The sequence below is a fragment of the Sciurus carolinensis genome, chromosome 14, assembly GCF_902686445.1.
Source record: "Sciurus carolinensis chromosome 14, mSciCar1.2, whole genome shotgun sequence".
NCBI lineage: Eukaryota > Metazoa > Chordata > Mammalia > Rodentia > Sciuridae > Sciurus > Sciurus carolinensis.
Genome location: NC_062226.1, coordinates 36,109,216 through 36,124,562, shown reverse-complemented (window position 1 = coordinate 36,124,562; position 15,347 = coordinate 36,109,216). Strand labels below are relative to the sequence as shown.

At 35.1% G+C, this 15,347-nt stretch overlaps 1 protein-coding gene across 1 annotated transcript in view; it reads left to right on the top strand.

Moving 5' to 3' along the window:
• Melk (maternal embryonic leucine zipper kinase) overlaps positions 1-5,868 on the top strand; it is an 84,341-nt gene extending 78,473 nt beyond the window's left edge. The window contains exons 17-18 of the mRNA XM_047525592.1: positions 2,789-2,892; positions 5,342-5,868. Coding sequence (XP_047381548.1) covers positions 2,789-2,892; positions 5,342-5,519 — 282 coding nt within the window. The 3' untranslated portion in view covers positions 5,520-5,868. The remainder of the gene's footprint in view (positions 1-2,788; positions 2,893-5,341) is intronic.
• Positions 5,869-15,347: the final 9,479 nt, after the last annotated feature.

Here is a 15,347-nt window from a genome sequence, read left to right as displayed (position 1 = left end):
TTTTATCCTTTTATTCTGAGATTTCTTTAATTGAGACAGGAAATATTTTAAACACTTAACATTGGGATTAAGAAAAACATGAAATAAGTAAAATGAAAGAAATCAAGAACATTATTGAGAAGCTAAGCAGATATCAAATATTAATGAGCAATGTTCTAAAACTTCACCTATGTGTATTTTTGGAACCTGACTGCATTTTTCAATAGGAACTGCCATGGTGTTAGTTGGTGTTCCAGGTAGGCCCCTGGTACTTCTCCCATGTAGAGAAAAACCACAAGATTGAAGATCAGAAGACCTGGGTTCTAGCAAAAGTTTGGTGTTGTATAGCTTGGACAAGTACTTTTATCATGAATTTCTTCAGTTTCTTCATTTGTGCAATCTGGAGATAATGCCCACCCCAACAACCTCATAGAGCTGAACTGTACAAACAAGCTGGATGTGGCATTGCATACAGGATGCTTTATTAATATAACATATCATTCCAGTGTTAAGGATCATCATTGTTGAACATTTCAATCCCAGTGTAGCAGAGCCATAGCCTTAAATAATGCAAGCCTAAGATCTGAAACTTGATCTAACTTTGCATTTTTAACTCTTTAATGCTTTCAGTTTTTGCAGAACTGAAGGACTTACTTTAGGAAATTAATCTCATTATTTCCACTAGCTTTTTATAATTTAAAAAATCATAAACTTACAGAAAGGTTCTAAGTAGAACAATTAGTTTTAGTTTTTAAGATAGCAAGTCATAAGCCCATTTTTAGGAAGCAATCTATAAAAAATCTCAAATTTAAAGAGATAAATTGGGATTATTCTTTATTTTATAAAAGCAATATTTAAATTGTGATTTGGAAATGTTTGGTTTGTTATCATCCTAATAGAACTAATTTAGTTTGATGATGAGCCCTGGATTGGGAGCTAGAAGATAGAGGGTCCCATCTGGATTGCGCTGCTTGCTCATTTTATAACTTGAAGCTGAGGTCCCCAAACTCCAACCATTTAACACTTGGATTTACAATATTTGCTTTATTGATATATCATCTGTACTATTATTGATCTGATATTTTGTTTATGTTGATCCTCTTTTTTTGGGGGGTGGGGAGGATACTAGGAATTGAACTCAGTGGCACTTGACCTCTGAGCCATATCTCCAATCCTATTTTTGTATTTTATTTAGAGACAGGGTCTCACTGAGTTGCTTAGCACCTCACTTTTGCTGAGGTTGTCTTTGAACTTGTGATCCTTCTTCCTCAGCATCCTGAGCCGCTGGGATTATGGATGTGTACTGCTGCACCTGGCTTGATCTTTTTTTAAAAATAGATTTATACAGGTATTATTGACATATAATAAACTGTACATATTTGAAAAAGTACAATTAATGTGCTTTGGCATTATATTTATGTATGCCTATGAAATTTATCACAAAACAACTTTTTTAAAAGTTAAATTTGCTTTAAAAGGAAACTATATATCATTTGTTTCTGTTAATTTTATATTTACAGATCAAATTGAAACAAATACAAAATATTAAAGTAAAAATATTTTTTCATGTGCCACCTGGAGTTTTCTTGTATATCTCCAATGATAATTTATACCCCACTTTGGGAAACTGTATCTTAAATTTACATTTTTCTTTGGAGCATAGGTCTTAATTTTGAAAATTATGGAAGCTGCTTCCTTTCCTGCCTCAGCATTTTGTTATTTATAAAAATAACTAAAATCTCAAAAAGACGTAGGAAGTATGATTTGGGCAGTAAGGCAACTACTAGGAAGGTGTAGTTTTTGTTCTTCTCCGATACCTAGTAAAACAGAGCCTATCATATGGTAGTATCCAATAAATCAAAAATAATTGTTTATTTATTTTTTGTGGTACTGGGAATTAAACCCAAGCATGTTCTACCAGACCTACATCCCTGGCCCTATTTTTTATATTGAGATGGGGTCTTGTTAAGTTGTCCAGACTAGACTCAAACTTGTGATCCTCCTGCCTTCAACCTCCTAAAGAGCTGAGATTGGTTATAGGTGTGCATACTCCAATAAATAGTTGTTGAATAAATGGATGTATGAATATCAATTAAGAATGAAATATCTTGAATTATCATCTCAGTCAATGAGAAAAAACATAACAACATTACTTTTTTAAAGGAGTACCTATTATATTTATTTTCTCATGGAATTTTAGAATCAACTCCTAAAATTCTATAATAGTCTTTGAATATTCCAGAAAGAATTAAGGAAGCATATCCAACTATATACAAGCAAACTTTCTAGGGCATTTGTTTCATATTCCCACAGTTTACATTTCAAGACTATATTAATGTCTCTATCTTGATATGAGAAGGTAGAAATAGGTACAGCTAAAACAGGTTAAGTTGATGCTATTAAATATTTATTTCTTAAAAAAGATTGATAGGGCTGGGGATGGTGGTGAATGCCTATAATCCCAGCTATTCAAGAGCCTGATGCAGGATTGCAAATTTGAGATCAGCCTCAGAAACATAGTGAAACCTTGTTGGCGGGGAGGGAGAGAGGAGGAAGAAATTGGTAGGGAGAGGAAGATGGAAGTATAGAGTGGAGTAACCTGGATATAGTTCCTAATAAACATTGTTTCTCCAAACTTTCCTAGTACCATCTTAATTGAATTAACCTAGAGCTGACTGTCAGTTCTTCCAGTATTTTTCTTGAAATATTTCTGCTTGAAAAGGTATTATATTGAGGAATTTTGGATCTCTAGATTAGATAGGATGGTCTTGGGTCTGATGTAAAGATTTACTTCTTCTTTTTCTTAAAGCTTCACTATAATGTGACTACGACCAGATTAGTGAATCCTGATCAACTCTTGAATGAATTAATGTCTATTCTTCCAAAGAAGCACGTTGACTATGTACAAAAGGGGTAAGAAGCACAATTAGAAACTGTTGCATTTATTACTGTGCTTATTAGACTTTAAAGAAATGTGAGTTGATTCTCTCCCTATCTTACCATTTAAAAAAATATTTTCCCATCATATTTTGAAAAGCTTTTATGGTAATATCATTGTTCATAATTTATTCTTTTCTATTTGAAATATTAAGCACCCCTTTTGAAGTTAAACTTTTATTTTGGAATGAGAAGACCTGAACTTCCAGTTTTCTTTTAAGTTTTGTTTTCCTTTGATTCTCTATCCTACAATAATATTTACAAATTTTAATGTAAATTAATGAGACAATAATCAAGGATTTATAGAGTCCTCTTTATGACTGACTATCTCATAGGACTGGGTTTTCAGTACTTTAAGGAAGTTATTTCACTTAAACTTGTTTCTTGCTGTTGAGTAAACTGGCTCCTTGGTGATGATCTCATGGTCTGAATAGCCAGACCTCTTCTGATTATCCAAGATCTTCGTGTTTCTAAGCAATTTTCCCTAATTTATGTCTCTAAAATGTTTTTAATAAAGTAGCTAAGTAGATCCACTGCATTAGTTAGTTTTGTATCCCCATGACAAATCTGACTTACAGAATCAATTTCAGTCCATGGTCACCTGCCTCTATTGCTTTGGGCCTGAGGCAAGGCAGAATATCATGGGAAGGGTACGGAAGAGGAAAGTAACTCACCTTATGGAAGCCAGGAAGGTGGGGGTAAGGATAGGGGCCAGGAACAAGATATAGTCTCCAAGGGCATGCCCCCAAAGACTAACTCCCTTCTAGGTCTCACCTCCTATAGTTCTACCACCTTCTGTAATGCCATCAAATTTTCCTCAGAGCCCTCATGATCTAATCACTTCCAAAGCCCTTCATCACTTCTGAACATTGCCGCATTGTGGACCAAGCCTTCAAAGTATGACCCTTTGGGGGACACTCCAGATCCAAACCATAACAGCTGCTAAAAGATTTATTAAAAACATGTAAATAGAATAGTTAGTATAGAGTAAGGTTTTAAAAGACAAACTTCTGCAAACATAGCTTTACTTTTTACTATTTGCAGATATTGGCAGACATTACTAGTGTGAACCTGGGTTTTCTTCTTTTGGACTCATTAAAACACATCTCTCTAACTTACTCTGTTCTTTTCATGCTTAGGGTCTTATCTGTGGTTCTAGAACCTCTGACTGAATCTCTGTCATAAGGCTTTGGTCGATCATTCCTTCAGCATGTGATCTGATGCTAACCAACTTCTTAGCTTCCTGAGCAACCAGATGGTCTCTTCCCTGACCCCTTTATTTTCCTTTTTCTTTTTCATTGTTTTTCACCATCTTTGTGACAAAGCAGAAAGAAAAATTTTTCATTGGTGTGATATTATAATCTCTGTCGTATTACATTATCTATTTCCAATAAGGATGAATTGCTTTTCAACTAAATCATTTTGTGGTCCATTTTTTTTTTTTAATCAAGAACTTTATAGGGTGCTCCTTTTGGCATTTCTTATTTTGACTGCTTATTTTTAAGTGATCATGCAATTTCCCCAAAACACTTAACTAACATAACTAAACCTCATAAAACATAACAGATTAAAAAGTGAAACAATGCCCAGTCATAACTTTTAAATATTTAGGGAGCCTAAATTTAAAATATTGTTTTTATTGGAGATCAGTAAGACAAATAAAACTCTAAAATTCAATGTAATTTAGACATAGTGTTATTTATATGAACTCACTTCATGCAACTTTAGAAGATCATTTCTATTTCTTAAAATGAATTTAAATCTTCACTTAAACTGGACCTTTCTGTTGTCAGGGTCGGTAATGTGGCAGTTATAACTCTAAGTGCCCTATGTTTTCAACTGTGGGGATGTACATCTCCTTGGACTTTCTTTTCTGCTATAAAATATTGTAATGATTATTACTGCTTACTACCATTAGAAAATCTTCTAAAACACATGTTCTGATGGGTTGGTGGCTTCTGCTTCATTTATGTGAAAGACAGAAGTGTCTTAACAAGGTGCAGCTACATAAAATATTCTTAATCTTCCTTGTGTTTTGCTTTGTTGTAAACATTGTGGAAATGTTCTAGTGTTCTTGGATTATACTGTTGAAAGGATTGCTTGGAGAATGCCAGATTTCCTGAGCATGAGTGACATGCATAGCTATGAAAGAAAGGCTTTTCTTTGGAGCAAGGAAGAATTCTGGTAAAGCCTTTTCATCCTTTTCTTTCTTGGAATCTTCCTTTAGCTTTTGGGAAAACACCAGTCATGCTCTATCACTAAAGCATGGCTAGGCCATTTGGAAATCATAAGCAGTAATACATTGCCTAATGTGAAATAATGGCTCATTTTCCCCACCATCCTCTTAGAAGCTTAGGAATGTCTTATATTTTCCAAAATAGTCATGATTCTCCTACTAACTGGTATCTTATCTTGTTTTTCACAGCTATACACTGAAGTGTCAAACACAATCAGATTTTGGCAAAGTGACAATGCAGTTTGAACTAGAAGTGTGCCAGCTTCAAAAACCCGATGTGGTGGGCATCCGGAGGCAACGGCTTAAGGGTGATGCCTGGGTTTACAAGAGATTAGTGGAAGATATTCTGTCTAGCTGCAAGGTGTAGTTGAATGATTTCTATCCTGCTCTGACAAATGTGGGTGTGAAAAATAGAGACTGATGTGATTGATTTGATTCTAAAGTCCACTGGAACTGTCAACTAAAGAGTTGTCTTAAAGACCAATATAATACCTTTTTGTTTTTAAACAAAAGGTATTATTTTGTGGATGAATCCAAGGCAAGTGTCATTATCTGTTACTGTCTTTTTTAATCATGTGACTGTGTATATTAATAACTATTGACTTTTCTTGATTCACTTTTTTTTTAAGAATTAAAAAGGCTTTTCATTTCATATTTATTATTAGTGCTTCATATAGTCTTAATTCACTTTCATATGTGAATCTAAGCTATTACCTGTCTCCTTTTCATGTGAAGTTTCTTTCTGAAACAAAACTGTTAATATAACGGAATTTTCTTCTTTATATTTCATTTTAATACAAATAAAATCTTGAATGCTTTCCTGACTATTAAGTAGAGACTCTTTGGAGTGTGTTTTATCTGTTAACAAATATGCCTTGGGCAAAAAAACAGATAAGAATTCATTTGCATAATTTTTTTCCTGTCTCTGATTTAAGTAGGATTTATTGAGATCGTTAACCAAGTCACAGCTGTGGTTACCAGAGTTAAACAACACATTTAATATGTTGAATATAATGTTGACTTCAGTAAGTATGTTCAGTCAACAATGATAAGTATCTAAACTGTGAACCCCCATGAAATGTTACTTTATGGTAATTCCCTAAGTCCCAATGTTGGCCCCAAATTTGTATTTTTATTTCACTTTATTGATCTCTAAAGGTCAGAATTCAAATTACATTTGTATAGATTTTACCAATTACACTAGTTGGAGAAAAAATAGCACTATTTCTGATCAGTAGCAAGTGACTGTTTTGTCATTTAATAGGTGCTTGTAAGCTTTGGGTCCTAGAGCTTAAGATGATACTGTCTGGTAAACTCAGAGAATTTAGACTTAACTAGCAGGGGCAGATGTGTAGACCAGTTTTTATAGCATAGAGGAGATGATCTGAAGGTAGGAAAGATTTCTTGAAAGAAACAGCATTTATTCATGAAGGACATATAGGAGTTCACCAGAAAGAAAAGAGTGAGAGGACTATGTGTAAAGTCATGAAATTATAAAATGACACTAAGTGTTTGGGGTAGAATTAGAAAGTGGTGCAGAGAGAAATAGCAGGAGATGAAGACAGAGAGTATAGCTGGAAATAAGTCGTGAAGGAATTAGAATACTCTGTAAACTTAAGTGCTTTGGCAAAGGAGAACTATTTAATAAATAAAGGAGAGGGTTTAAGTTTTTTCATATCAGCTTTACTGTGAGAGAATTCACATACTGGAACACTGACCTCTTTAAAATGTGTACAATTCAGTGGTTTTAGTGTATTCATAGTTGTATAACTGTCATCACAATTTAATTTTGTAACATTTTTATCCTAAACAAGAAACCACTGGTGATGGTCAGTCCCCTTTTTCCATCCCCCAGCACTGGCAACCACTAATTTACGTTCTGTATGGATTCACTATTCTTGACATTTCATGTAAATGGGATCATGCAATGTATTACATCTGGAGTTTGGCACATTCTCTTTCTATCTTGCTCTTTTTCAAATATATTTTTCTTTTTTAATGTGTATATTGGGCAATCTAGGGATGCTTTGCCACTGAACTGCATCCCCAGTCCTTTTTAGTTTTTATTTTGAGACAAGGTCTCACTAAGTTGCTGAGGTTCTTGCTAAATTGCCAAGGTTGACCTTGAATTTGCAATCCTCCTGCCTTGGCCTCCTGAGTTTCTGGGATTAAAGGTGTGAGCCACCTCACTCAGCTGACTTTTTCTCTTAACATAAGGTTTTCAAGATTTATCATGTAGCATATAGTAGTACTTCATTCTATTTTATAGTTGAATAATATTCATTGTATGGATATATCACATTTTACCTACCCATTTATCAACAGATGGATATTAAGTTGTTTACGTCTTTTTGTTATGAATAATGTTGGTGTGAACATTTGTGTATTCTTTTGTGTAGACGTATGTTTTCAATTCTCACATGTATATACCTAGGAGTGAAATTCCTGGGTCATTTAACATTTAAGGAACCATATTGTTTTCAAAGCCATTGTACCATTTTATAATGCCACCATCAGAGTTCTCATTTTTCCACATTTTCTCCAACACTTTCTATGGTTCCTTTTTTATTTTAGCCATTCTAGTGGGTGAGAAGTGGTATCTCATTGTGCATTTGACTTACTTTTCCCTAATGATTAAAGATGCTAAACATCTTTTCATGTGCTTATTAGCCATTGATATATCTTTTTTGAAGAAATGTTTATTCACATTCATTGCCCATTGTTATTGGGTTGTGTTTTTATTGTTGAGTTATAAGAGTTCTTTAATCTAGATATAAGTCCTTTGTTAACTATATGATGATATCTGAGACAATGATATGGTAGTAAATATATGCAAATATTTTTCCCATTCTGAGTTTTATAATTTTTTTTTTAACTTTCTTGATAGTTTATTTTGAGGAACAAAAGTTTTGATTTTCTCAAGTCCATTTTTTTGTGAGACACAAGGTAAGGATCACTTTTAACTATAGGATATGACCCAGACTGAAACAACCTCAAAAATTTTTTACCACGAACATAATGCAAGTAAGTGCACATAATATAAATAAACACTTATACATTACTAGCTCATTTTGGCTTTGATTTGCATTTCCTTAATGACTTTGGGATCTATCTCTGTCTCTCTCTCTTCCCCTCTTCCTCAGACACACACGTATATACACACACACATAAAACATTTTGTGTAAACCCTTGGCCTTACTATAAGTGATTCTGTTTTTTTTAGACATCTATTTGACAATTGTAATATTTAAATTGAAGTTTTAAGTACATTTACTTTAAAAATATTTTGGGGGAGATCAGGTATATTGAGATGTAATTTACTTTTTTTAAGTGTACAGTTTGGTGAGTTTTGATAAATCTATGTTGTTATGTAATTACTTCCCAACTACATTGAGATTAGAACATTTCTATCATCCCAAAAGTTCGATCTTGCTTTTTAGTTAGGCTTTCCACCTCCCAGACCCTGGCAATTGCTGAACTGCTTTCCTTTTCTATAGTTTTGTTTTTTTCCAGAGTGTTACATAAATAGCATCAGTCACTATATGGAATGTTTGGGTATAGCTTCTTTCACTTAGTATCATGATTTTGAGATTTATTTATGTGGTTGCCTAGTTGTTCAAAGCTCATGATTTTTTGTTGTTGAATAATAGTCCATTGGTTGGATATACCCCTTGAATTCTCCTTATGTGATAATCTAGAGTGCTCTAAAATCTGAAACTCTGTGGCAACATATCAAGTACTCACAATGTTTTAGATTTCATGGTCTGGGAATGTTGGTCAGTGTGCTTGCCTCTTTTGTGAGAACTTGATTTCTGTCACTAGTACAGAAAAAAAGAAAAAAATTTTTCCAGAGCATTTCAGGTTTTGGATTTTTTTTTTTTAAATTAGGATGCTTTAACTTGTAAAATCTATGCACATATTCCAAACCTCCCCCCACCTCCCCGAATCTAAAAATCTGAAACATTTCTGGATTCCAAGCATTTTGGATAAAGGATCCTCAGCCTGTTCCAAAATATGTCTGTTCACCAGGTGAAGAACTTCTGAGTTTACATTTTGGGACTTTTAGGAAAAAGTCTGCTGCAATCATACATATACAGGTTTTGCTCTATGTATGTTTTCATTACATTTGGGTAAATATCTGGGAACGGAATTGCTGAATCTTGTGGTTGGTGTATATTTGTATACAAAACTAAAATTACTTAAACATAAGAGAAATAATGCATACATTGAAACATTGTTTATAATAGGAAAAATCACAAATTAGCCAAATATGCATCAGCCATATTAGTTTAAAGGAATTCTGGCAGTGGTGCTTTATCTAGCCGTGATAAAAAATGAGGAAGATTTTTACCGATGATACATAATTTCTGATATATATTATTTAATGAGAAGAGCAAGGAGCAGAATAATGTCTATAGTATACTTGCATTTGTTTTTTAAAGGGATGAAAGATTATATGATGCACACATATATAGTAAAAAATGTAAATGCAAATATAAATGACTATATATATATGATTGTTTGCATGAATAGAGCTGGAGCAAAAGAGACCAATAATATTGGTTGCCTTAGAGGCACATGAAAAAGTTTTTGAGGAGGAAAAGTTTGTTTTGTCCCATGGTTTCGGTGGTTCAGTTTGTGGTCAGCTGACTCCATTCTCTGGGCCCAAGATGAGGCAGAACTTCATGGTAAAAAGGGGTGGTGGAGGAAGGCTGTTCAACTCATGGCAACCAGGATGCAGAGGAAAGGTAAAGGTGCCAGGTATAAGATACAAACTCCAGAGACACACCCCCAGTGATGAGTGACCTAGTTCTTCTAGTCATGCCCTTCCTGCCTACAGTTACTGCCCATTACAGCAGTGTTTTCAAATTATTAATCCTTCAAATGGATTAATCCACTGATTAGGTCACAGCTCTCATAATCTAATAATTTCACCCCGATTATTGCTTTATTGTCTCCTGAACTTTTGGGCAATATTGCATATCAATACTAACATTTCTTCCCTGATCTTCAAAAGCTCATGCCCATTTTATAATGCAAATAGATTTAGCCCTTTTCCATGGGCCCCTATAATCAACCGTTCCAGCATGTCCAAAGGTCCAAGTCCAAAGTCTCATCTGAGACTCAAGGCAATCTCTTAGCTATGAGCTCCTGTAAAGTTCATATACCTAATACATAATGGCACAGAATAAGCATTTCCATTCCAGAAGTGAGAAATAGGGCTATGGAAAGAAAGGATGGGAACAAACAAACAAACAAAAAAGGGACAAAATCCAGCTGAACAAAAAAGTTCAATAGTTTCATGTCCAGCATCTGAGATGCATCGTGGTAAGATGTGATCCTTACAAGATTTGTGCAACCAAGTGCCTATGGCCTTGCTGGTTGCAGCCCATGTGTTCTCTTTAGACTGCCTCTGTCTGTAACCAATAGCTTTCCTCAGCAGATGTTCCACATTTATGGCATCTCTTAATTCAGGGGATCTCCATTAGCTTTAGCTTCATTCTCACAGCTTCACATTGCCCATTCAGGATGGGAATTCTAAACCTGCTACCCTTTACCTGGCCTCCCAGGCCTTCCTTTGAAATCTCAGCAGAAGCCTCCATGACCCGCTACCTCCCAGCATACTGATTCCTGCAGAACCAGCACCATGGAGATGATGCCAAGGTCTGTCTCCAGATTGAGCAGGAATTGTACCCCCTTAGATGACAGCTGCAGGGGCCTTTGAGTGCCTGGGCAGCTCTGCACAGTGAAATGAATCCTGGGGAAGCAACTTCATAGGCCCCTCTGTGTGAGCAGAGTACCCTCATGTTCTCTTCTTAAACGAGTTTTCACTTTTACACCCTTAAACCTGCCATGGGTGTAGTCTTTCTGATTCCTGAGATGACTTCAAGGCATCTTTCTTTTTGTCTTTGTCCAAAGTACTTAGATTCTCTTTAGTAATGGTGATCTCTTCAACAATCACAACTTCCTTGACCTCAATTTTACATATTCTTCTCTGGCCAAATTACAGTTTTTTCAAATCTTTTCCTCTGCTGTCAGCTCTCAGTGTTCACAGTAAACCTAAATAAAAGCTGCCAGCAATACACATGCTACTGCCCGAATATTGTGCTGCTTTGAATTCTAGTTCATCACCTTTAAATTTGACCTCACACAGCATCTCAGGATATTGGCAAAACGTAGACAAGTCCTTGCCAGACTGTAAAATGAATGGCCTCTAGTCCATTTCCCAGTAGATTCCTTGTTCCCCTCTGAAACTTTATGCACACAGTCTTTACTGTCTGCATTCCTGTGGGCATTCTGGTCTCTGAACTCTCACAAGAATCACCCATTAAGCTCTAGTTATTCTATTCTCAGTCTTTTCCAAACTCCTGCAATCCAGTTCCAAAAGCTTCTGAACCACATGGTCAGGTTCATCACAGCAAGAACCCCATTTCTTGGTACAAATTTCTGTGTCAGCTTTTTGTTGCGATGGCCAAAATACATGACAAGAACCTATTAGATGAGGAAAAGTTTATTTTGGGCCCACAGTTTCAGAAATTCAGTCCATAGTCAGCTGACTCCTTTGCTCTGAACCTGAGATGAGCTGGAAAATCATGTTGGAAGAGCCTGGTGGAGGAAAGCTGCATACTTAGCTCATGGCAGCCAGGAAGCAGAGAGATTGAGTCTTTAATGTACCTCTGTTCCTTTATTTATTTATTTTTGGCAATCAAATGAATATGTTGCATTTTCTAAAAATAAAATGACAAAAGATTGTGCAGTTTACCAAAGTAGCTGTGTTATTTTGCATCTCCAACATCAATGTGTGAACATTGCCATTACTCTACGTCCTTGTCAGCACTTTCTATTGTTTGTTTTTAAGAGTTTGCCTATTCTATAGATATGCAGTAGTTATCATTTTTTTTTTCAATTTTATTTTATTTTTTGGTAATACTGGGGATTGAACCCAGGGCCTTGTGCTTGCAAGGCAAGCACACTACCAACTGAGCTATCTCCCCAGCCCCTTGTTTTGTTTTTAGTTTGTATTTCCCTAATTATTAATAATGTTGAGCATTTTTCATGTATTTATTTGCCATTCATATTTTTTGCTGAAGTGTTTAAATCTTTTGTCGTGCCTTTTAAATGTTTAACATTTTAAAAAATTTAATTGACACATAATAACTAATAATATCAATACATGTATACAATGTAATAATTAAGGTAATTTGTCCATCACCTCAAACATTTCTCATTTCTTTGTATTGGGAACACATTTTGGAATATACAGTTGTCAACTACAGGCATCCTCCTGTGCTATAGAATTTGAGAAGCTACCTAACACCATCCCTGTATTCATTGACCATCTGCTTCCTATTGTCTTCCCTCTCTCTTCCCCTTCCAGCTTTTGTGCCTTTTTATTGGGCTATTTGTTTCTTATTAAAATTTGAGCTGGTGTGTTCCCAGTGACCTAGTAGGCTGAGGCAGGAGGATCACAAATTTGAGGCCTGCTTCTTAGCCAGAACTTTCTCAAAAGCAAAAACTAAAAGGAGAGGTAGTTCAGTGGTAGAACATCCCTGGCCCAAACCCCAGCACCAAAAAAAAGAAGAAAAAAGAAATTTGAGGGTTCCTATGTATAATTTTATACCAGTCCTTTAATGAGACACATATTTTTCTCCCATCTGTAACTTCATTTTCTTAAGTGACTTTTGAAGAACAACTTAGAGGAGGTAAAACTTATTTTGGGCTCATGGTTTCAGAAGTCTCAATCCATGGTTGACTAACTCCATTGCTCTGGGCATGCTCTGTGCCCAAGATATGGCAGCACATCATGATGGAAGGGCATGGCAGAGAAAAAACAGCTTGTGGCAGCTAAGAAGCAGAGGTGGGTGGAGCCCAAGAGCCCAAGGGCAAAATGTAAACCCCAAAGGCATGCCTGAACCTACTTCCTCTAGCCAGTAGACTATGTTCTACCTGCGTGCAGAACATAGTCCCTTCAAATTATTAATCCATCAAGTGGATTAATCCACTGATTAGATCACAATTCTCGTAATCTAATATCACCTCTGAACATTCCTGAATTGTCTCACATACGCACTTTCAGGGGACACCTCATATCCAAACTATAACCCAATTTTATACATTTGCTTGCCCTCTTTTTAGTGGTAATGCTAGTTTATAAAAATATATCTTTAGGTTATATAGTCTGCATAGCACTTTTCAAACAAAACAGTATTCTTCCAATAGCTTAAATATATTACCTCCTCTTGCTTTTTGTACTATTGTCTGCATTTCAAAATTCAAGAAACAATACTATCACTGTTTCACAGTCCTTATTGATTTATATTACTCATACATTTGCCCTTTTTAAAAATATTTTTTAAGTTGTCATTGGACCTTTATTTTACTTATTGTATGTGGCACTGAGAATGGAACCCAGTGCTTCACACATGCTAGGCAAGTGCTCCACCACTGAGCCACAACTCCAGCCCACATTTGCCCCTTTCATTGCTCTTTATGCCTGCATTTCTATGTTTTCATCTGTGGTCATTTTTTGGCCTTTGACCTTTGCCAAAAGAACTTCCTTTTATCTTCATTTTAGCGCAGATCTGTTGGTGGTAAATTCTTTAATTTTTTGTTTGTTTAAAGGCATCTTTACTTTTTATTTGAAAAGATTTTCCCACTGGGTATTCTAAACGGGCAAGTTTGCATTTCTCTTTCTCCTTTCAGCATTTTAAAGATGTTATTCCATTGTCTTCTGGCTTCTATAATTTCTTTTGAGAAGTCAGCCATCAATTTTACTGTTGTTTCTTTGAAGGGCCATGTTCCTTTTCCTCTATCCGCTTAAAACATTTTTTTGTTGTTGTTGTTTTTGGCTTTCAGTTGGTTGATCATGATTTAGGTAAATTTTTGTTTTATTTCTTGGAATTTATGCTGGTTGGAGATTGTTGAGAAACTTAAATCTTTATGTTGATGTCTTTTTACCAGTTTTGGAAAATTCTCAGCTGTCATCTCAAACTATTCTGCTGCATTTTCTATCTTCAGCTGGGACTTCAATTACATATAAGTTAAACCTTTTCAAACCTTTTCATTGTGTCCCATTTATATATTTTTTAAAGTGCATTATAGTTATACATAACAGTGGGGCTCATTTTGACATAAGCATACAAGCATGGAATATAATTTGCTCCACTTCAGTTCCCAGATCTTCCCCTTTCCCTCACCCCATTTATCTTTTATATACCTGTGTATTTCCAACTTTCTTCTGTGTCCTTCAGTTTGTTTATTGACATGTCTCCCAGTTCATCAATGTTGTCTTCTCTTACACTAAATCTGCAATCATCTATTGATTCTCAGGCATGGTAATTGGATTTTTAAAAAATGGTTGTTTTGTGGTACTGGAGATTGAGTCCAGGTGCCCTGCATACTAGGCAAGCACTCTACCACTGAGCTCTTTAAATCCCCGATCCTTTTAAAATTTTATTTTTGATACAGGATCTTGCTACATTGCTCAGGCTGGTGTTGAACTTGCAGGCCTCCTGCCTCAGCCTCCTGAATAGCTGGTAATAGTATTTTTAGCTTTTAAATTTTCATATGACTTTTAAAAAATAGATTTCAATTTGGGGGGAAAATTTTCATCTTTTCATCTGATTTCTTCATTTTGTCTTCTAGTTTCTTAAACATAAATATCAGAAAAATTAAAAGTTTTTGATAAAACTAGAATCAACTATTTATCATATATTTTCCCACATGGTTTTCAACACATTCCTTGGCATGTCTAGTAATTTTTTTATTGAATGCTAGATATTATGTATTCAAGACTGTCAAAAGCTCCAAATGATATTTCCTCAAAAAGAATTCATTATTTTTTCTGCTGGGCAGAGAGGGTCAAGAGTAATCACCTTAATTCCATCAGGACTGAGCTGATGCTTTCAGTTGACTCAAGGCATTCAACTGAGACCCTGCTGTATTCACCAGGACTCATCCTCCCAGCAGGTCTTGAAATCTAAGTTTTGTCTCCTCTACTCTATAAAATTGTATAGAATACTGATTTTAATGTACAACCATAGAAATGAAAAGTTGTACCCCATTCGTGTACAATGAAATAAAATGCAGTCTGTAAAAATAAAAATTTTTAAAAAAGGGAAAAAAAAAAACAAACAAATTGCTTTTGGTTATTTTTGACTTTTTTTTTTTTTTGTGCCTCTGGCTTTGCATAGCT